The sequence below is a fragment of the Dermacentor variabilis genome, chromosome 1 (genome assembly GCF_050947875.1).
Source record: "Dermacentor variabilis isolate Ectoservices chromosome 1, ASM5094787v1, whole genome shotgun sequence".
Classification (NCBI taxonomy): Eukaryota; Metazoa; Arthropoda; class Arachnida; order Ixodida; family Ixodidae; genus Dermacentor; species Dermacentor variabilis.
Genome location: NC_134568.1, coordinates 149,908,920 through 149,929,894, shown reverse-complemented (window position 1 = coordinate 149,929,894; position 20,975 = coordinate 149,908,920). Strand labels below are relative to the sequence as shown.

The window sequence follows — 20,975 nt, the reverse complement described above, 5'->3', positions numbered from 1 at the left end:
ATAATCCGTTTTAGCGGTATGTTTACCCTTCTGTAGAGCGCCGCCGCTATTTTCTACCAGACACCGAAAGCCAGGAGAAGCGGGCCACTCGCCGAGGCGGGCACAGCCCATCCGGTTGTATACTTTCACATACGCGGCCACACCGAATCCACCTCTACGTGCTCCTCGCCTGTGGTCAGACAGTAAGATAAAAATAACCTCTAAATTACGTAATGCTATTTATTCACTTTGAAAGCAAACAAAAGTGTTTTCCTATAAACGAGGACAGCGTTTCGTTGGTCTGTTCAAACACAGCTGCGGGTGACCGCCCGATGCTTGCATCGGCGGTTACGTAAATTTTACGTCAGGAGACTGGAATAGCTTTACGTTATAGGGCTCCAGGTGTAGGCTAAACACATAATTTAATTAAACAATTTACATTTCCATTTATTTACACTTATTTGAATTATTTTTTTGAAAAATCTGAAAACCATATATGAAGCATTTTTTCATCCATGATTTCAGCCAAGCTTTTTTTTTTGCGTTTGTTCTGTTCTTGTGCTTGTTTATGGTGAAGTTACATATATCCGGAACATTTGCCCAATTATAAAGCGAACAAACCTGAATGGATAATAGCTAATTCCTGATATCTGCGAGCGTAGTCAGAAATAATACATCGTTATACATATGAATGCAAAACTGGACGTAGGAGACGGCCGCCCTACTTAGGCACAATACGACGCCACGAAAATGCAGGCTTCCTTGTTCCGCGGTCATTCGAAGGCAAACTTTCACGCATTGAAAGTGCCAAAATCGATCACTTTAGACCGAGAGAGATATTTAAAAAACGAGCGACGTAAATAGACCTTGAACTGTTCGTAGTCATTAGTTGACTTTCCTATGGCAGTGGTGGGTGGTAACGAGACTGCTATAAGTGGGGTTAGTCTGGCAGGCTAGGCCGGCAATTGCGCCGCCTAAGTGTCTCTGTTCATGTCAAAAATATTTGTCACCACGAGTCACTCAGCTCAGTCTCTCCCATAAATGCCAGTAAAATGCGCGATACTTGCTTGCGCACTATTCGCAGTCGAAAAACAAACTCTCCTGCAGATTCGTGAGAAAACCTTCTTCTTCTCATGCAGTCCAGAAGCCTCTCCCTTTTAGAACAGAAGCGCTTGCAAAACGAGATGAAGTGCCCAAGATCGCCCATTTCGTTGCGTTCAGTGCAAGATGGAGAAGCAGCACGGCTGACCTTAAATACCCATGCAGGAGTGTAGCCCGATCTCGTTCTTACTTGGTATAGGAGCTTCAGTGCGGCGAAGTCCCCTTACAACACAACGCTGACGCGGCGGTTTCCAAGTGTTTTTAATGGCGTCCACAAGTTGCGCAGGAAGATAGCGTTGTTGTTCGTTGAATGTTGAGATTTCTCAGTATAAAACGCGAATACTGAAGCTTGTGGTTAAGTTGAAAGTAATGGAGTTGTTCATTGAGATAGGAGTTATCAAAAAAAAATCCGAGGACACATAAGCACTTCTTGGAGAAAGCAATAATATCCACTTGAACGCCGCAGGGCGGTTCTTCGAGTTACGAACACCTCGCGGGTATGCGAGCGCGCTGAGACGCTCGGCCAACGCCTCCTAGATAGCACATGGGCGGGGCCCTCCGATCTGTGACGTCATGCTACATTTCCCCACTGCCACAGAATCTAATCGGGACGCTCCCGAGTAAGCCGCAGTGTTTTGGACGTCACCGCTTTTGGCACGCCGGTGTTGGCAATGGAGATTTCGGTCCAAGTTGCACGATGTCATAAAGCAGAGTGCACAGGCCTGCTATCGAGGAGGCGCTGGTTTAGCCCAGTGTGTAAGGCAATCGGCCTCTGAGCGTGGGGTCATAGGCTTGAAACACACTACCGTCTACGTTTTTCCTTTAGAATATATTGTTTTTATATAGAGCGATTTCTTTATAGCGATTACCGAGGTGAAGCTCGAACGCAGGCGAGAGCTTGCGCGGACAAGCGCGGATAACACAGGCCTCCGAGAGCGAGGGTGACGTGGCGTCGTGGCGATGCCCTCTCCCCTCACGCAACACCTGGCGCGCCAGCGTGGCAGCAGGCGTCCGCTTTCGTCCCTTTCGTCCGCTCTGCTCCGTGGAGGCGCCCACGTGACGCGGCGTCGCAGCCAATGGGAATTTAGGTGTCCTTTCGCTGCTACATACGCCGGCCTTTTCAACTAACAGGCCATTTGATGTTTTCCCATCAATAATTACTGAAGTCTCGAGTTGGCAGGGCGATATAGAACAAAATTTGAATTGCGTCGGCATAATTTACTCTGTAAGATTGCGCGGACCGCGTTAGCTATGTGCCGCTGCGTCCTCAATTCATCGTATTCAGAGCGTACGTGCAAAGTTACAAAAGCAAAATAAGAAGGTCCATGCAAAATATGGGTTAACACTTTGCGGCATAACAGTTCAAATCCCGTGTGACTGCGACATTTATAACCAAGGTGTTGTATGTTTGTCTAATCTGCGTAAGCGTTCTCTGTTTTTCATGTGCATTGGCTTTAAATCACGCTGCGATATCTTGAGCGTCCCAACGAATTACACTTATAGAGCATCTTAAGCTAACCAGGCAATGACGTGAATACGGGTTACGATATGTCTCTACAACTAATATATCAAAATATTGTCGCGCTTCGAAGGAAAAAGGAGCAAACTTGCGGCTCGTCGTACGCCGCGAGAAAATATGCAGAACCAAACTGCCGCGAACTTATACACTTGGGCTGGTTGGTACTGACGGTTTAATGTGGCTGTACTCCACAAAAAAGAAAGAAGAAGACAGAGGAACGAAGTTGCATAGCCCATATGTGACACAGTGTACTTAAAGGAAGTTTCAGTGGCAACGTGATGAGCAGACAGACGAGTACACAATTTTATTTATTTAGAAACTCGAAAGCACATGCCAGTGAACGATGAACTTTATATGTGACGTGCTTGACACCAAATTCAAAGCGCGAGCTGTAAGGGATGACGAGCTAAACCAGTCAAGCGGTCATCGGAGAGCTAATACAGTATTTAGGGGTTGACCGGGTAGGCTCGGCGTATGTGAATTTTTGTTTCGCATCTATTGCCAGTAGTGCAATCAATCACAAGGTGCAGTGTCATGGGCCCTAATAATGAAACTTGCGAGACACTGAGACGTCACTGTTGGACGGGGACTGACCTAAGCTAGACCCCATGCAAAAGGGTCCCGCCGCTGCAAATCGTACGCGAGGAGAAACAACCAGGGCGTTTCAAGCAGCATGGTATGGTAATAAATTTACAGACTAGTTGACAAGCACTGGCGCGTGGAACGGCTCTCCCGGGCAGCATCAAAACCCTCGGCTGTATCTGCATGGCGCCGCTGCCATAGGAGATGTAGCTCCCCGGAGCGCCATTCACTTCGGCCCAGAAAAAGGCGGAATGAATGTGAGGCCGTCAGAATTGTCAGAAGTTGGCCGATGAGCCTGATTTATCCGTATGCTCCAATGCTAAATATCGTCCCGTGATGTTTGTTGAATGGTGCCTTCCGTTTCTGGCGCTTGAAATGCTTGCTGCGTGAGCCGCGCAGCGATGTCGTGTACATGCGCGTGTGTCGCAATTCGAGCGTCAGCCGTTGATGTAGGTTTGTGCAGGGCAGTGAATTATGGCGCTCATTTATGAATCCGAAGTGCCGGTCGTGCGCGTGCGTACTACGACATACGCGATCTTTGAAAAAAAAAAAGATAAATGAAGACCGCTTGCTTTTTAACCGTTTGCTCTAGTTTTCGGACTTGGACAGACGAAAGTATTAACGAGACCGTTATGTGCTAGCAAGCTGGTAACTTGAACGAAACATATCTAGTCATTTTTATTTGATTGTTTTGTGTACTGCGTGACTCGTGCCATGTAATGATACTCAAGGGATGTAAGATGCATAAAAGTAAATAAAAATAAAAATTTCGAAAATGGGATCATTACAAATGCTTTGCGATGTAACTATTATGTAGCATTGCATAAGTTTCCTACTTTGGTTTCATTTCGTTTTTTTTTTGTTCACTTCATCTAAGTAAGTGCTGTGTGTTCGTAGCTTCGCTGCTTTCACATTTTCGGACTGGTGCATGCTTCCCGAGCTGGCCTGCTCTGCGTGCATTCCTGAATGTAGAAATAAGTGCCTGCTACTAAGCTCCATCACTGCGTGCGCATGCGCGGATGCATGTGCATGCTCGCCGATCCTGCAAGTTTCGTGCAAGTCTTGTGACGTTGTATCTGCTGTGTTGGGGGTGTATCGTGGCTCGAGGTGCCTTGCAATGAGTGTGTGCCCTTCCAAAGATCCAAGTTTCACAAAATGACGAAAAAAAATTAAAGAAAGTGCTTGGTTGTCTCTTTTTTTGAGAGCTACGCTATCACTGTGCTCATGCAGTTTCTTGTCTTTCTTTTTGTGCAAATGAGGAAGAGCTAAGCTTTCAGTCTGGCCCTAACAGAGGCCTAACATTAACGAGGTGCACAATGCGGCGTGTCTTTGTACCGCACTAGCGGAAGCTTGGATCTTCTGCGAAATTGTGTCGTGAAATTTCGACCCTTCGACCGTTCAATACTTCGCGCTGTCTCAGCTGTATTTGCCGTGAGGCGCTGTTTCAAGGCGTTTCGGTGCCCTAAGAATCTTATAGGCAATGCAGTTGCTATACCTTCGCTGGGTCTGCTGAAAGCTAAGGAAAAATAAATGTTTTGATTCTTATCATGGCTGCTCGATATTGGCGCGCCTCCTGCTTTTTTTAAAAAGTAGTTTGGAAATAATGTTCGTGATTAGGATACTGAAGTCAGTTAATGAAATTAAGATTACTGGCTACCGGATTACGATGTAATGACGACAAATGAATCACATGCACAAAATCCTTGCGCACATGTAAACTACCACCAATTAGCACGGGGCTAACATCAGATTGTGTCTTGTTTGTATTTTGACAGCGTCACATGCTGCTATCTTGAAATACAAAGCGTGTGATCAATACATGAGCGTGCCTCGGACCAGATAGGATGAACCGCCGCTAAATCACAGTATTGTGTGCAACGCAGTTTAACAAATAACGGGGAAGGATGATTCCAAGAACAGCGACTGTATGTGTTACCGGGAACTAGAGTTTTTAACAGTGCCTACGCTCCTATTTCAGAGACGGAGTTGAGAAATGCCAGTCTTGGTCGACGAACACAACGCAGCAAATAGATCTAGCTCTGAATATATTCTTCATGGTCTATTTTTTTATACGTGTGAGTATAAAGATTCTATTTGTCACATATATACGGTTAAAATAACTCACCAATGACCCGAGCATGTAAAAAGCGACATGTCGGTGATTTAATGTCATCCGCTGACGGCTTCCAGGTCTCGTATTATAAACTCTTTGTACGCTCGCAGGTGGGCCTACAAAAGCCACGTTCAATTAGTGACGAGTAACTAAAAGAGCCTTCAAGTCTCGGAACAAGACTGCGTGTCTGAAACAGAATAGCTTTAATTACAAATTTAGGTCAGGCGGATCCATCTGAAGAGCAACTCGCCTCACGGTGGTGGTTGCTATAGTGGTGCCATCTAGGCGCCAAATCCAAAATCGGGGCTTGCGTTCAATACTCGGTGCGACGACTGCCGGCTCCGATCTGTCGCCGTGATATTGTGCGGATGAGACGTCACAGACGAAAAAGAAAAAAAGGAACTGGAACTTCGAGGAAAGCTGATTCAGCGCCCCGGTGAGCTGGAAAACTATTTGGGAAGTCAACACGACCTATTCAATTGGCAGAGCAGATTAGACGTACATCGCATGCCGTTGAAAATCAGCGGGTGAACAAGCACGATTGTGCAATTTCGTCTCCATCGACGTAACCCGTAAGAGAACATACAGGTTGCCCCAACGGGGTGTTCCCACAAAGTAACAAAAAGCTCTGTGCACATCAAACGAGTGTCTGAGTGAGAAACTTTTGTACGTGCGTGTGTGCCCGTGCGCGCACATGCGCGTGTGTGTGTGTGTGTATGTGTGTGTGTGTGTGTGTGTGTGTGTGTGTGTGTGTGTGTGTGTAAGAGAGAGAGTGAACGAGTGACGTGTGCGTGCGGGTGAGCTACGTTGTCACATGTAGGCGACACGGCCACCCTACTATCTCAGACACATGTACAAAAGCGCTACACACGCTAAAAACGGAAAGGAAGAATCGTAGAGATATCAGTGTCAGCGTTCGCAAAATACAAATCTCTCATGAGTGCCACACCACAAGCCCAACACTCGCGAACGCGGAAGCAAAATCGTCAGTGTATCTCACTCAAAACGCTTGGCTCGCGTACACTGAAACAAGCCATACGTTGGATCACCTCTGCATACGCGTCAGCAGCAACACAACTGTACAGTTAGAACAAAAGAAATGTCATCGTTAACATATTCATGCAAATGCAGTACACCGGGTCTCTCTCTCTCTCTCTCTCTCTCTCTCTCTCTCTCCTTTTTTTTACGTCTATACAGAATATTTCTAAATCGCTTGTCGCAGACAGCACAATCTTAGCCCTTGATCTCGGCTACCCAAAAGATCAACATAACTTGCACGAGAAATCGAAATGTATAATAGAATAGTTAACAAAGTTTCACTAATTCAATTGTAACTAGTTCCTTTACATCGCATATTGCAGCTTACAAATTCTATCCACTTGAACCAAATTCTCAGAATGATACCAGTTTCGAGATGGTCATTCGCAATATACATTGGCGCTCCAGTTATTTTTGTGCTGTAATGCATAAAGCGACGTTTTGTTAAAAAAAAAAATAAAGGGTTCAACAGCGCACTTTTACCGCAAGTTTGACGGCGCTACCCCAAAACCGGTGCCTTCCTCAGAATTCACTACAAGTTGATATATCTTGAAATTTCACCGGCTACAATTCGTAAATTGCAATATTTGCCGCAGATAATTACTTAGAAACTTAATTCCTGAATTTTCGTTAATTAGTCAATTATGCATTTAAATTTGTGGTCCCAGTAATGTCCGCCTCATTACGCAATCTAGTTCAAGAATTATAGTTTTGATACCTGCCACGTGCAGCCGATTTCCAATATATATATATATATATATATATATATATATACACTCGCCACTGTATGAGTTCGAGGTCGAGGGTTCGAGCCTGGTCGCGGCGGTCGCATTTCAACTAAGCGAAATGCAAAAACGCTCGTTTACTTAGTGTTCGAAGCACCTTAAAGAACCCCACGTAGTCAAAATTAATCCGCAGTCCACTATGCCTTGCCTCATATTCCTACCCTAGTTTTGGCACGTTATTATTGCCGTAAAATTTAATTTATTTTATTTTAAATTCTGTATACTCTAAAAAACCACCTGGTGTGTATAATTCCAGCAGGATGAATATAAAGAGAGAGAGAGAGACAAAAGGGGGAGGAAAGACAAGGAGGTTAGCCAGTGTGAGTACCGGCTGGTTGCCCTGTGCTGGGGAAAGCGCTAAACTCAATAAAAGGTGAAACAGTACGCACAGAAATATGAGGTTTTACTTAGATGCAATAAGAAGATTAAGTAATTTTTATACATTTCTGATGCCTCCGTAAATGTACTGACCCGCGTGCAGCGCTGTGCTGATATTGTTTGTATGACTTCTCACTCAAGGTTTTTGCTAATGATATCGGCCACACGGTGACGGTGCGCTGGCAGTATTTGCAAATTCTCGTCGTCGGTATAATTATGTTTATACTTAATTAATTATGTGACTGTATAGCTACTTTAAATTTTCCTTTCATCATATTGTGGTGGGGTAGCCAGCGCCGCCTGCAGTTGTAAACGGTACAGACGAAGCACATGCACGCACAGAGGTGCCAGGAATATCCAGCTTTCCGTTTTCAAAACTGACATTGGAGGCTCGTGAGACGTGTAGAAAAAGCTCGGTTCTGCCAATATTATGGTTCGGACTCCTGAAAACGAACCAAATGACTTTCTACTTGACACGTCGGTCAATGAGTGCTAAATTAAACGCTAATAAATAACTTCAATCACTGCCCTAATTAAGCAAATACATTAATTAGGTATAAAAGAGGCTGCAGTATAGGTGATATCTGAAGCTGACATTCTATGAAAAAGGGAAGACCTGTTTTAGAGATTTTAGTCGAAATACTCATTGTGTCTGTCCTTCTGTGCCGCGCTCAACAGTTGCGGTTTTGTGCTCTACATTTTCGTGTGGGTGAGACTGCGACACGAGTGTGTAATTTATTTATTTTCATTTATTTCTTATTGCATACTGCAGGCCCTCAACGGGCCCAAGCAGGGTACGCAAGAAAAAAAATACAACTATGCAGAAGGATAGGCACTACAACGAAAACATACATAAAATTTCAAGCAGGCTACTCAATGTGAATAGTTGGTACATCTTTTAGTGTGTTCCACTCGGTTATAGTTACAGGAAAAAAAAGGAGTTTTTAAACGTATCGGTTCTTGCGAAGTACGGCGTTAGGCAATGCGGCTTGACATGTCATGTTAGTCTAGTTTCTGGGGATGAAAGGTGGTCGTTAGGGTCTACAGCAAGCTTTTTAGTCAGTAGGAGGGGTATAAATTGGTTTCGCTGAGATTTCTGTGTAAGTATAGGGGTTCGATAGCGTTATTTTTCATTAGTTGGGAAGGGGAATTATGCCAAGAGTACTCTGAGTAAATGAATCTGGCGGCTTTTCTCTGTATTCGTTCAGTGCTGTTAATACTGTCGTCAGTATACAGGTCTATATGCTTTATTCCGTGTTCAAACATTAAACTGTGGCGACATGCGGGTAATACTCTTGCTTTATTTCTTGCTTTACAGTTCATTGCGGCCAGTGATAAGTTGTGGTTCATGTTGGAGCTATATTCATTTGTTGATTACTTCACCATTCCGCCGTCCTTTGTTTCTATCTACTTAGACCGTACATGGATTGGTAAGTACTTTCTTATTTTATTTTCTATGCATAGCTATAACGAGTCTTGTGACATTGCATACGTTGTCGCATGCTTCAATCGAGAAGCGATCACTTACTGACTTGTTTTCATTAACGGCGACGACGCTATCCTTCGTGCATGCAACACAGTGTACTTCTTGTGTACGCGCAAAGATATATATGTATATATATATAATTTCAGTGGAGAAGGTGTACAGTTTATTGAGGAACGTTTCATCAATTTGCAAGACGATAAGTGTTGTTTTAATTTTTGCCTGCTCAAAAGAAAGTTTGCTTCATGGGATCAAGTCGTTTCTTTGTATGCTCTCCAACTTTGTATTGGAGGGCTATGAGTCAGTAGATATAACGATAGCTTATTAATATTTGCTAATTAGTTAATGAGACTCATTGCGAAAAATAGTACGAGCTGCACAGCAGAACAGCGAACAATACTGCGTTAGTCACTGCGTCGCGCACTGCGTACCTGTCTTTTTATAAGGCTTGGCACAAATTAGGTCAAACATAGATCTAACTAAGCCTCTGGTGCATGTAGATCTAAGCAAGCTTACATGCAGCAGCACTTCCTTATGAAATTTTTTGCGCCCAAGCACAAGCCATCCATCTATTTTAGTCACAGTCCGTAGTCGCAGTCTAGTATACATATCCCAAAGAAAATACAACGCACATTCAGTTTTCTACAGTACAGCGCCTAGACAGAATATAGCTACGCTATTGGTACCGGGGCAGTATAGTCTTTGTTCAAAATTCAACGCCCACTCTATGTATGACGAAACTTAGTTGAAACTGAGTAGTTGGTTACATATTTCCCGCTTTGCGCTCCGATATATTGTAAAGCACTCTGCGTTTCCTCTGTATCGGAGTGCTGGAGATACGGCAGACAGGCCGTTAAATGTCGCAGACTCGAGGAAGCTTGATGTCACGCATCAAGCTTCGAGTTTTGGCTAACGCGGCACATGTGACAAGCTACAGGAAGAACGCTATGCATGGTTCAAGAGAAAGATAGTGAAATTATTATAAGAATGGCAGGGACTTCGGCCTAGCAAGTGTGTTCTGGCCTGCTGCTTTGCATTCATACCAGTGTAGGAGCATCTTTTTATATTTGAGGCCATCTGTATTTGCTAAAGTCGATGGACGAGATTTCGAAGTGCGAGTGTTCGTCTGTACCAGGCACGTTAAAAGTCGGCTTTTTTGCAGTAAGTTTCACTGTGGGGAGAAGCCCACTTCCGCAATTGAACGATAACAAGTAGGTATTCATACACAGGTTCGTTTTTATCTGAATAGAAATAAAAAAAAGAAAAACGCTTGTGGCAGATGGCACAATTCTACTCCTTGAACAAGATGGCTCCAAGAGGAGAACATTACTTTCACGAGAAATAGAAATGAATAGATCAAATAACAAACTTTCCCTAGTTAACTTCCTAGCACTTCAGGACACATACTGCAATTTACGAAATGAAACCAGCAAGTTCTTAATGGACGTCCACTTGGAGCAAATTTTGCGCCTAATACCATTTTTGAGATAAGCGCCGTAAAACTTGAGATAAAACGCATTTTAGCGAACCGCCTTCCCAATTCAAATAGTGTAGGAGAAATTAAAGTGAAACTACAATGCATTTTCGTCGCACAGTTTGGGAACGGTTATTTCAGAACTAGTGCTGGCATCAGAATTTATTCTAAATGAGTTTGCCTTGCGAGCCTGCATGCTCTAATTCATAAATTGCATTTGCGTCTCAAAGGCGTTAATATTCTGACACTAACTACCTACCGACGTCATGCTCTAGATGCTGCGCGAGTCTAATTAGTCAAGTATATTTTCTCGTTCAAGTACTGTCCTCTTCGGGTTATCCAACTCAATGAGCCTAATTGTGCAATATGTGATTGGTCATTTTTTATATTCTGTCAACGTTTGGAAACAAAAATCCTGCATATGTGGGTAACCTAAAGCTTTACTACGGCGATGATAAGCACTGTTACGCATAAGTATTAAAGACGTATCCGCTGGGAAAGAACCTGAACGTGCCTTACGCTGAGACTAGCCCATAAGCGATTGCGCCATTACGACATCGGGCACTGCATGCGCCATTGAGGCTTCGGCGCGTGCTTTGCACATGTCGCAGGCTGAACGCTGATGATAGCGCTGCAAACAAAACCGGCATAGTAAACTGCATATGCGGCGTACAGAAAGCAAGGCAGGTGCAGCGGACGCCTGTCAAGTAGCGTAAAGGCGAGCCTCAAGTACCAAAATGTGTAAGGCGTCAGGTTCTATCTCTGGCCTCGGCGGTTACGTTGAAATGGGACAAGAGGCAAGCATGTCCACGTGCTCAAATTTTAGTGTGCATAAAATACTCCGGGTGACCAAGATTATTCTGAGCCATTAGCCTGCAGCATCTGGTAAATAAAATAAAATAAACTACAGCTTCTGTAATAGCCCTTATTTGCAATGGGAAATAAACGCACATCCAATGTTATTATTATTGCATTTAAAGCAATTGGAAGGTCGTTGTAGATTACCAAAAAGCTGTTGGAAGGGAGTAGGATGCTGTCAAATGCGTAAGCTTGGAGCACAGCTAAAGTGCGTGCGGAACTTCGATATGCTGTCGGCTATCATCTATCTCTTTTATTGCATGGTAGTGCAAAGAAGCCACTTTGATTTTTTTTCCTAGTGAAGGCTAGATAAGGCTTGTTTTTTCACTGTAATTTGATATGGCTGGAACTGCATGCTAATACTACACGACTGCAGAAGTGAGGATGTGCTTTTGCAGGCCTCCGTTTTCTGCGAGCCCTGCGAATGATGTCTGTGCCAGACATCCTGCAGTACCTGAACGTCCTCAAGACAAGCAGCTCTATCCGACTCGCCCAGCTCGTCTCCATCGTCATCAGCGTCTGGCTGACTGCCGCGGGAATTATCCATTTGGTAAGCTCACCGCTCGCTAGCACGGCGGCACGTTCTGCAGGCGCGCTGCTTTCGTTTTGTGCACAGAGCATAGACCTGCACAGATAGCACCACTCTCGAATCGGTTGGTCTGTTGCAGAGCATCTCCTGTAGAAGCTTTTCTGTCACTCTCTCTCCAAAGCTTCAGTATGGCTGCGCTAGCGGAAAAGCTGTTTCAAATGTGTGGTACACCCACTCATTAAAAAGTTCGCTACCACTGATTACTGACGGATTTTGCAAACCGATTGTTGCATCACAGGACTGCGTCGAGGTTTTAAGTGCCTATATGCAGGGCCTGTAGCGCACTCCTGTGTTCCTATTTCTTCCCGTATCTGCAATTTAATTTCGGCACTTTGTTAAGCAACAATAGCAAAAAAGAGTGTCCTATCCCTCTTTTCTCCACTCATGCGACCGCTGCTTATTGCTGCTGACATATAACCAAGTAAGATATTACCAAATTAAAGTGACATATTTTCACTTTGGCCAAGAAACATTAAAAAAGAAAACAAGCTAACTGCACGATATTTTGTTTTCACGTATTCTGTGCGCAATTCGGTATAGTTGCGTTCAGAGTGCAGCTAGTTATTAAGTACGAAATAACTTGGATCATGCACACGAAACAATGATTGGATGGCGGAAGTATTTTTGATCATGTTGATAACTATCAACCAAATAGTCCTTTGAAAAAAAAACGCTTCATAGGGGGACACGGTACAGCAGTATTCCGAAAAGGTTTCGAAGGTTTGCGAGTATAAGTACTTTGAGGCAACATTGTCAGCGCGACTAATAAGGCCTTTAAAGGCCTGTATTGCCTAAAGCCTAAAGCCTAAAGGCCCTTATCTAAACTAAAGTTGTTTATAGTACACAATATAGCTGTCATATATGTTCACTGGTGGGTATTTCCGTAGCGTTGGAACTCTACGTACACTTAATCGCACTTACGTTGACACATACTTTAACTGTTTAGAGATGGGTCGCTGACACTTTGCATTCCAGCTCCGAACAAAGCGACCAACAGCGCGTTTTAAAATTTTTTGCTGCATTATCGGCTTCTCCAAGGCAGTGCTAAATCAAGTGAGGTTCGCGCATCTATGTCGAGCCTCCTTTGAATCAATAATAGAGAGAGAGAGAGAGAGAGAGAGAGAGAGAGAGAGAGATAGCAAGGAGAGGAAAGGCAGTGAGGTCAACCAAACGAGCGTTCGGTTTGCTACCCTACACTGAGGGTGAGGGAAAGGGGGATATAAAGAAGAAAAGAGGAAGGAAGAGATGACTGTGTGCAGTGAAGCACCGTGATGCCAAAGTGGAGTTCCGTAGCTGGTTTTCTGCGTTGATCGCATCTGGGACGACTAAAGTGGCCGCTGCGCGAATGGGAGGCTGCGGGTGAGCTCTGAGGCTTACTCGAGAGTTGCAAGCACTGGATTAAGAGCATCCAGTACTTGCACGGCACTTCACTCTGACGGAGTGTGCAACTTGCTGAAAAGTACACGAAGGGTGTTTATGAGGGACTGAAGCATCACAACCACTTGCTGGTCTTCTTCCGACAATTTATCGGGAGTGGGCGCTGTGGGCTCTACCGCGGTTCTCTATATCCTTTGATGGAGTGTGGCTCCGGCTGTGGCATCGGTCGTGGCTCCGGTTGTGGCTTCAGCTGTGCCATCGGCTGTGGCCCCGGCGGTTTCTTCGGATGTGGCTTCAGTTGTGGCGGGGGCTGCCGCTTTGGTAGCGCGGGCCAAGCTTCAGTGTTGGTGTTGTGCGGCACGACCTTAGACTCGACTCCGCCGGGCCTAGGGGGCAGAGGAGGAGGCGTTGTCGGTTGTGGCGCGCTCTTCAAGGAGGCATCTGTGTTCTTTGAAGTCCGACGGCGTCGGGAGCGTCGCTTTCTAACGGCTGCAACTGCTTCCCGACGAGATGAACGGTCACTCGCCATCTGCTTCAAGTTCCTTCTGCGTTTTGGGACAGTCCTTTGACGTAGCATCTTGGGACCTAAGCAATTCGGGCATTTTAGGACAGTGGCTACACAGGAATCTGCAGCGTGGGCCTCTGCGCAGCGCGAGCAAACTCGTGTTCTCGCACACAGCACTTACGTGCCCCAGCCTCATGTAATTGCGGCATTGGAGTGGCCTTCGGATAAACAGCCGTACGAGGTGTCTAAAGTGGCCCATCTTGACCTGTGAGGGACGAGATTGGCCCTTGAAATCTACCTTTACAGAGCGGGATTCGCCGAGTCGAGACACGTGAGTTATGGCGAAGCCATCAACGGCTGGCTTCACTAGAATAGGCAAATCAGCGCTGGAGATAGAGACGTTCACGTCGTAGACGACACCAGTAGTGGTGTCACTGTCCAGAGGAATATGCGAGCGGACCTTCATGCCGCCAAGTTCTGTAAGTTTGCTCAAAGTTCGCAGCTCATTCTCATGTACAACGTCAATAGCCAAGACATTTTTCGTGTGTTGACTCTGACGTCCGCGACTTGATTTGGCGCCACTGCTTCAAGAAACACCGAGACAGATTGTCTGTTGAGTCGCCTCAGGTTGTCGGTAGCGAGTTCTGGTACAAACAGAATCGTATTGACTGAAGTATTCCGAATTGGTCCTACCGTCAAAGTGCTTGAAGACCAGGTAGGTCCTGGTGTTTCTTCGTTACGCCTTGCGGCTCCTCACAAGCTGAAAGCCGTCATCGGAGAAGTCCTCACTGCTGAGCGAGTAGACACTGGTATCGTCGCGGTCGATGTCGCTCTGGAGGCCAGTGCGCTTCCTAGACGCAGCCACCACTGAAGTCGCCATTCCGGCAGAGGCGTGGGGACGTCAAGTTGCATCCGTGCCACAACCCATGGCGGCTCCCCCGTGATATACACAGAAATCAGGCGAAAATAGCTGAGCTAGAATAATAGCGCCCTGGCTCGCAGTCACTTCGTCTTCGTCTTCATCAATACTAACGTTGCATTAGTAGCAATAGTCTCAAGAGGTTGCTTGTTTAAAAGGGAAGCACGTAGTAACATGCAGTATTTCAGACAAATGACACGCCAGTGGTGTCGATGTAGGTGAAAGATAACTGGAAGGTTAGCGTGCTGTACAAAACATGAATATAGAGAGACACAAAGGGAAGAATACAGAGTGACAGCCTTATTACTTTGCGTTTGTGCATTCACGCAGCAGTATCATTACATAAGCGCGAACAAATTAGCGTTTCAAGATGTTCTGCACAAATTGGAAACGTAAATGTATTTCTACCTGCAGTTACTTCTACCCGTAGTTCTACTCGCATTTGAACAAATGGCACCAAGATATTTACTGTTCTTACAATGAAGATCATTTATTGCGCAGCGAAGTTGTGTCCCCCCCCCCCCCACCCTCCCAGCCCGCTCGCCTTCCACAAGAACACCACATTAAAAGAAAAATGCTCTATAACCTGCTGAAGTTTGTTGAGACCGAAGTGGAAGTTTTGTCGCTAATATCAGTGCTGGATGCTTCGAACGCGTTCATTTGGTAAATGTGTCAATCGCTAACGTAAAGTTAGTCCGTTGACCAGGTTTAAAATCTGACGATTGTTCGGTTCCTGTTTGCTCAGGAGACGATTCAATGTCGTTAGAGAAACAACTTGCCGGAGTAGAAACAGAGCAAAAACATGGGCAATAGCATAGGTAAAAAAACGAACGACAAAGCGCTTCTTGCTTCGTTCTGAGGTTCTGCGCTGTTTTGCCCGCGGTAACGCCCTTGTTCAAGATCAGCTTGTCCCTGTTACCAGCAACGCTCAAATCAACTACTGTGCATAGTTCCTTGCTCCTGTTAACGCCTGACCATTTTGTTCCCTAGTTGGAGAATTCTGGCGACCCTCTGGACTTCGCCAATGCTCGCAAGTTGACGTACTGGGAGTGTGTGTACTACCTTATCGTAACGATGTCCACTGTGGGTTATGGTGACGTATACTGTCAGACAACACTGGGACAAGTCTTCATAGTACTCTTCATACTGGTTGGCTTGGTAAGTAACGGTCGTCAAGATTATCTTGTTTGAATTTTCAATGCTATATGCTCTCTTAAAAATAACCAATACAGAGTAGTAGTTCTAACTTTGATCTGGCTACCTTCTGCGTTATATCGACAGCAAGCAGTCATGGTGACTACATCATTCGTGACAACATAGTATTGCGCAACACACCGAAAAGCATGTCTGTTTATAAATAGTAAAAACATGTGCTAGTAACCGCAGCATCCTCGCATTCTGAATGCTCTCAAACTGAATTATTGGGTTTCGCTTTTGGAAGGCCTTATACCTTTATACCTATCGTAACTAACGAAAAAAGAACAAAAAATAAAGGCACCAAGTATTTCATAGAGACTTCCATGTGAATTTCTTTTATCATGTGTTTCCGTCATCATCATATGATTCAAATCCTGTCATCGTGACACATTACAACGAAAAAAACTATGTGAAGTCACATTTGACAATTATTAAAGACTTCGCTGACACGTGTGATGTTGGCTGATATTGAGGTCTGGTTTGGCTTGCTTACAGAGCTGTTAGGCCTATTATAAACAGCCTCTAGAAAAGGCTAAACACGAGTTCATGATAGAGTATATGTTGTCTAATTATTAACGCATATATAATGCTTTCATTGAACGAAGGCAAAACATATCATGCGCTGTCAAAGCTGATCACATTATCCTTGAGAGAGAGAGAGATAAACGGGACGGGAACGGCATTGAAGTTAGCCGGATGAGATTCTGGTTTGCTACCCTGCACTGGGGGAAGGACAAGGAGAAATGAAAGACGGAAAGAACGACAGATAAAAAAGAAAAGACGTTACGGTTGTAGCCGTCTATTAAAAAGGTCATGCGAGGAAATAATATTAGCGTACAGAGGAAATAAATGCTGTCATCTTACGCACTACCTTTTTTTTATTACATGTATACATTTCTTTCATTACCTAGTTCTGTCTTTCTAAAATTGCACAGTTTATAGGCTTGAGCAGCGAGCACGACTGCTGCCGTATTTACTGTTCCTCCTGAATGCAGCACCAGATTTCACTCACATTTCAGAGCCTGCTGCACTTATTACATAATGTCAAAGGTCGCACGTCTGAAGCTTGTCTAAGGAAAATAATGTGGCCGGCGACTGAGTTACTGCAGGCTTGAATTACGGACGTAGGCTCAGCCTGATAAATTAATTTTGTTTGCACACTAAGATGCTGACCCGTAGTTGTGAGTGGAGTCTGGTGCGAATACTCTTCTCGCTCCTGTCTTTCTCTGTGTTTAGTTAAAATTCCTAAAGTGCTAGCTTTATCGTATTGTACTGTAGTAAACAGTACTGCTCTTGTTAAAGCCATAGATATCTTTTTAAATTCCATTCTATTACACACAAAAAATGTCTTTTTTTGCTATCATTACTTTTCTCTTTTTCTTTAAAAAGTGGACATTGCACAAGCAGCGTTGTTGTGCGCATATGTTGTTTAACCAGTTTACTAGCGTACGACTGTCTGTAGAAAACACCGTAGGTTCTCAGCAAACGTTTCTGATGGCTTCCTGCTGCTGGCAGCGCTTCGGTAAGCGCAGTTCTTCAAAGTGTGCTTCGTAATAAGGTCAGCACGCACCATAGCCTAGCACTTGTACGAGACTAACCACATGTATTGTTTTGAGCGATTTCAAATAACTACGGTTGTGTCTTGCTCGAGTGGGACAAGGCACAACCGAGATGCTCTAAAACACAGGGTTTAACCGCTTCGCCCACATCGCGGATAGCTGACTTGGTGTGTGGAGTGCACTTTTCGGGTTGTTTGTGCAGACGTTGAAGAATGCGCTCCAAGAAGGGGAACACATTTTCGAGCATGCTTAATGATGAGCGTCGCACGTCAGCGACCACCAGTCTGTTTGTTTTGTTGTGTTTTCTTTTTCTTTCTCTTTTTCTATTCTCGTAGGCCGTGTTTGCCAGTTGCATTCCTGAGATTCTAGAGTTGATAGGGACTAGGCCCAAATATGGCGGCGAGTACAGGCGGGAGCATGGGAAAAGGTACAGTGCGGGTGACTTGACCATGTTGTGCCGTTTATTCACACATCGGCAGGCCTCATGCGACGTGTGACGTGTGGCTCACCTTTGGTTTCTTCCTGCCACAGTTTGTTTGTTTCTATCTTCCTGTTTTGTTGATGTTTTCTTTGGCCGTCGTCCTGCGTCGTTCGTCGTCAGTATTGTGCCTCTCTCTCTCTCTTCATGCATGCCTTGTTGCCCTGCACGGCTTAGTGGTTGGTTGCTGGCCAGAAGGCGTTCATCGTTGCGAGCCGCATCTGGTGTCGTCACTTTGCACATTGGGCTGTGTGGCACGCTGCCCGCGGGGGAAGATGAAACACGCTTGTGGCGGCGGTACAGGTTCCAGGCCCCGGCTATCCGACCCTCGACAACACGCCGCGCCCTCAGCCATACACACCGCGGCTTCTCACTCAGACGGCCGTTTAATGATGCCGGACAACAGCGCTGGCCAAAGATGATCCTTCGTCATAAAAACATCAGCGCAGGCGCCTGCCAACCGCTGCACACAGTCTTTGGCGCCGCAATCTCGCGACTAGCTTGTTGACCGCTTCAGGTGCCCTGTACTTCTTGCTTTCTTTTTTTTCTGGGAGGGAGATTGGTGAGCGATTTTTCGTTCTCGAAATAAACGACTATATTTCCGGCACGAGTGTGCTTGACCAGTCTTGTCTCGTTCAGGTCAAGCCTCGCTCTACGAACTATTTGTAGCTTTCGTGCAACGCAGGAGGCACTCAGGTAGCATCAGGCACTGTTATTTGCCGCACGGACTGGTGCGTATGATATCAACTATTTAATAGGCTTTAGGCCTTGAGAGCTCGTTAGCTTTACTTTTTCTTTAATTATTTGGTCTGGTTTTTCTCCTATTAAGAAAGTTTGTCTCGGTGATTTCCGGATCTTCTCAGTAGGGCCTTTTATGTGTGTGTGCGTGCTTACGTCTCGTGACAAGCGATTGGCTTACTTTAACCCTTTCGTCTGAGCTTCCTACCCTGCAGTCTGTGAATGCCTCCTTCATCCTTTACCGGCGTATAAGGAGGGTGCTTCTTTGGCTCCTCCTTTAAAACCAGCAGCAGGTAGTGCCAGGTGCGGTCGCTACTACGCGAAGCAGCTAAACAGCGACAACATGTATCCATGTGCGAAGAATCGTGCTGCAGGTTCAACTTATCAACGACTCCGAGCAACGGTGCTTTTTGAAGTTATCGCGCGTGATGATTCCACCGCACAAACAAAATAAAATAAAGAAGGAAACAAAAACTAAGAGAAAGAAAATAAATTTTTGCTTGTGCTGGCTGTTCAAGCATGTGTTGAGAGTTCCTACTTTTTGTCTTTTCTTTCTTTCCTGACGCCCCCTTTTTTTCCGCTAAAAGCGGCTTTGAGTTCTTTTTCTGCGGCGAGGCTGTTCAGAGCAGGACAGGAACCGAGGAATTCTCTGTGGGTTCAGTGCATTGCTGTCTCGGACAGGCATTGCCTGGTGCTGGTTGAGTGCCTCTTTCTATCTCTTTCTCTTTCCTGTCTTTCCCTCATCTTTCCCCGTCTCTCCCTCTCTCTCTTTTTTTTCCTCCTTTTGCTGTCCGGCTGTTGCGATAGGCCGTGTTCGCTAGCTGTATACCGGAGATCATAGACCTAATTGGTTCAAGGCCAAAGTACGGTGGAACATTCAAGTCAGAAAGAGGACGAAGGTAACGTGTATTTTGTGGCACTGGTAGAAATGTAGTTTCTTTCTCTCTCTTTCTCTCTTTCTCTAACCCTAATTCGTAGTGGTTTTTCGTTTTTCGACTGCCGAACTTCCCCTGCATGGTCTCTATGAGCACCCTTATTTATGCGGGCTTGTGAAGTCCGTTATTAATGTTTCAGCCAGTCCTAACACCGCGTCGCATAACGCCTGTTTCTTTTCTCGACCACTAACAAAGCAGGCTAATGATTGCGCATGGTGAACACATATATTAGTCACTTGGTATCACGCAGGCTTTGAGCCAACAAAGCTCCATTAAATGCATGCGTCAAAGGCATAACGAGTGTTGACGAGAACCTTGCAGCCGAGTGTTCTCTTCGTGAAGGAGTGTCCGTACTGCGCCTCCTGACTCGCAAGTTACGATAATGTGGTAAAACAATTAGCAGGAGAGTAATACGTAGTGTGTGCTATAGCTTAGCGCAGCTCTCCTGCTAGCATGCTATTCCACTATCTAAAGGCTCGGTCGGCGTGCCGTCTCGTAGACTGGGCACGAAAAACGCCAAAGTGATTCAGCCGCGCCTTCCGGACAAATCAGCGTAAATGGTTCTCAAGACGTCTGACCTAACTATGTAGAAAATAACCAACAAATTACAGAAGCGACATTCCCCGCGAACATTCAGGCTCCACCGTAGTTCCCGCGATGTTCGTAGTTGCTGCTCGCTGCATGTCCTCACCCGCACGCCTGCATGTCTCTTCCTTCTTTTGTTTGTTTTTAGACACAATGGAAATAAACGTTGCATGTTTGGTGCTTTGACCTTCGTTATTTACAAGTGTTTCTCGTGGCATCAAATGAAACCAAGTTTTGTGTGCTGCCAGGCTGTGTTGTGTGCCATCTGCAGCAGGCTGTACAAGGTGCTGTCTGGGCCAGTTTGCTGTTGGCTTTTAAAATTGCCTGCCGTGGTCTACTGTGAATTTTTCTAACATCATTGCTTACGTGTACATAGAAGTTGTTTTCATTTCTACACAAAGGACAGCTTACTACAGTGTTGGTCTGCCATTCATATCAGTTTTTCCAACTTTTTTTTTTCGGAGCTTAGTTATATCGCCATCCCTGTATGATTATGTGGCGGATTAAAGTAAAGTCATGGGAATGTAACCACTGTAATTTGTTGAGATACAAGTCTGAAACAACACAGTCAAAATTTATTCAACCTCTCCTGCATTGCTCCCATGGTTTTGCTCTGCTGCCAGCAAAGTGTACCTTTGGTATTCATCGATGCTTAAACATTGTTAATGAATTTTTCCTGAGCGTGCGGCAGAAGAGAATGAATGTTAGGGCCCTAATGACATCAGCCTTAACGCAAACATATAAACGTATATAGAGCCTTTATTGCCTTATGTGTCAATTATA

The 20,975-nt window shown here is 45.1% G+C and overlaps 1 protein-coding gene across 1 annotated transcript in view; it reads left to right on the top strand.

Annotated features, from left to right (window-relative positions):
* slo (calcium-activated potassium channel slo) overlaps positions 1-20,975 on the top strand; it is a 207,979-nt gene that overhangs the window by 139,403 nt on the left and 47,601 nt on the right. The window contains exons 6-10 of the mRNA XM_075697538.1: positions 5,160-5,256; positions 8,814-8,925; positions 11,709-11,860; positions 15,691-15,858; positions 17,792-17,883. Of these exons, the coding sequence (XP_075553653.1) occupies positions 5,160-5,256; positions 8,814-8,925; positions 11,709-11,860; positions 15,691-15,858; positions 17,792-17,883 (621 nt within the window). The remainder of the gene's footprint in view (positions 1-5,159; positions 5,257-8,813; positions 8,926-11,708; positions 11,861-15,690; positions 15,859-17,791; positions 17,884-20,975) is intronic.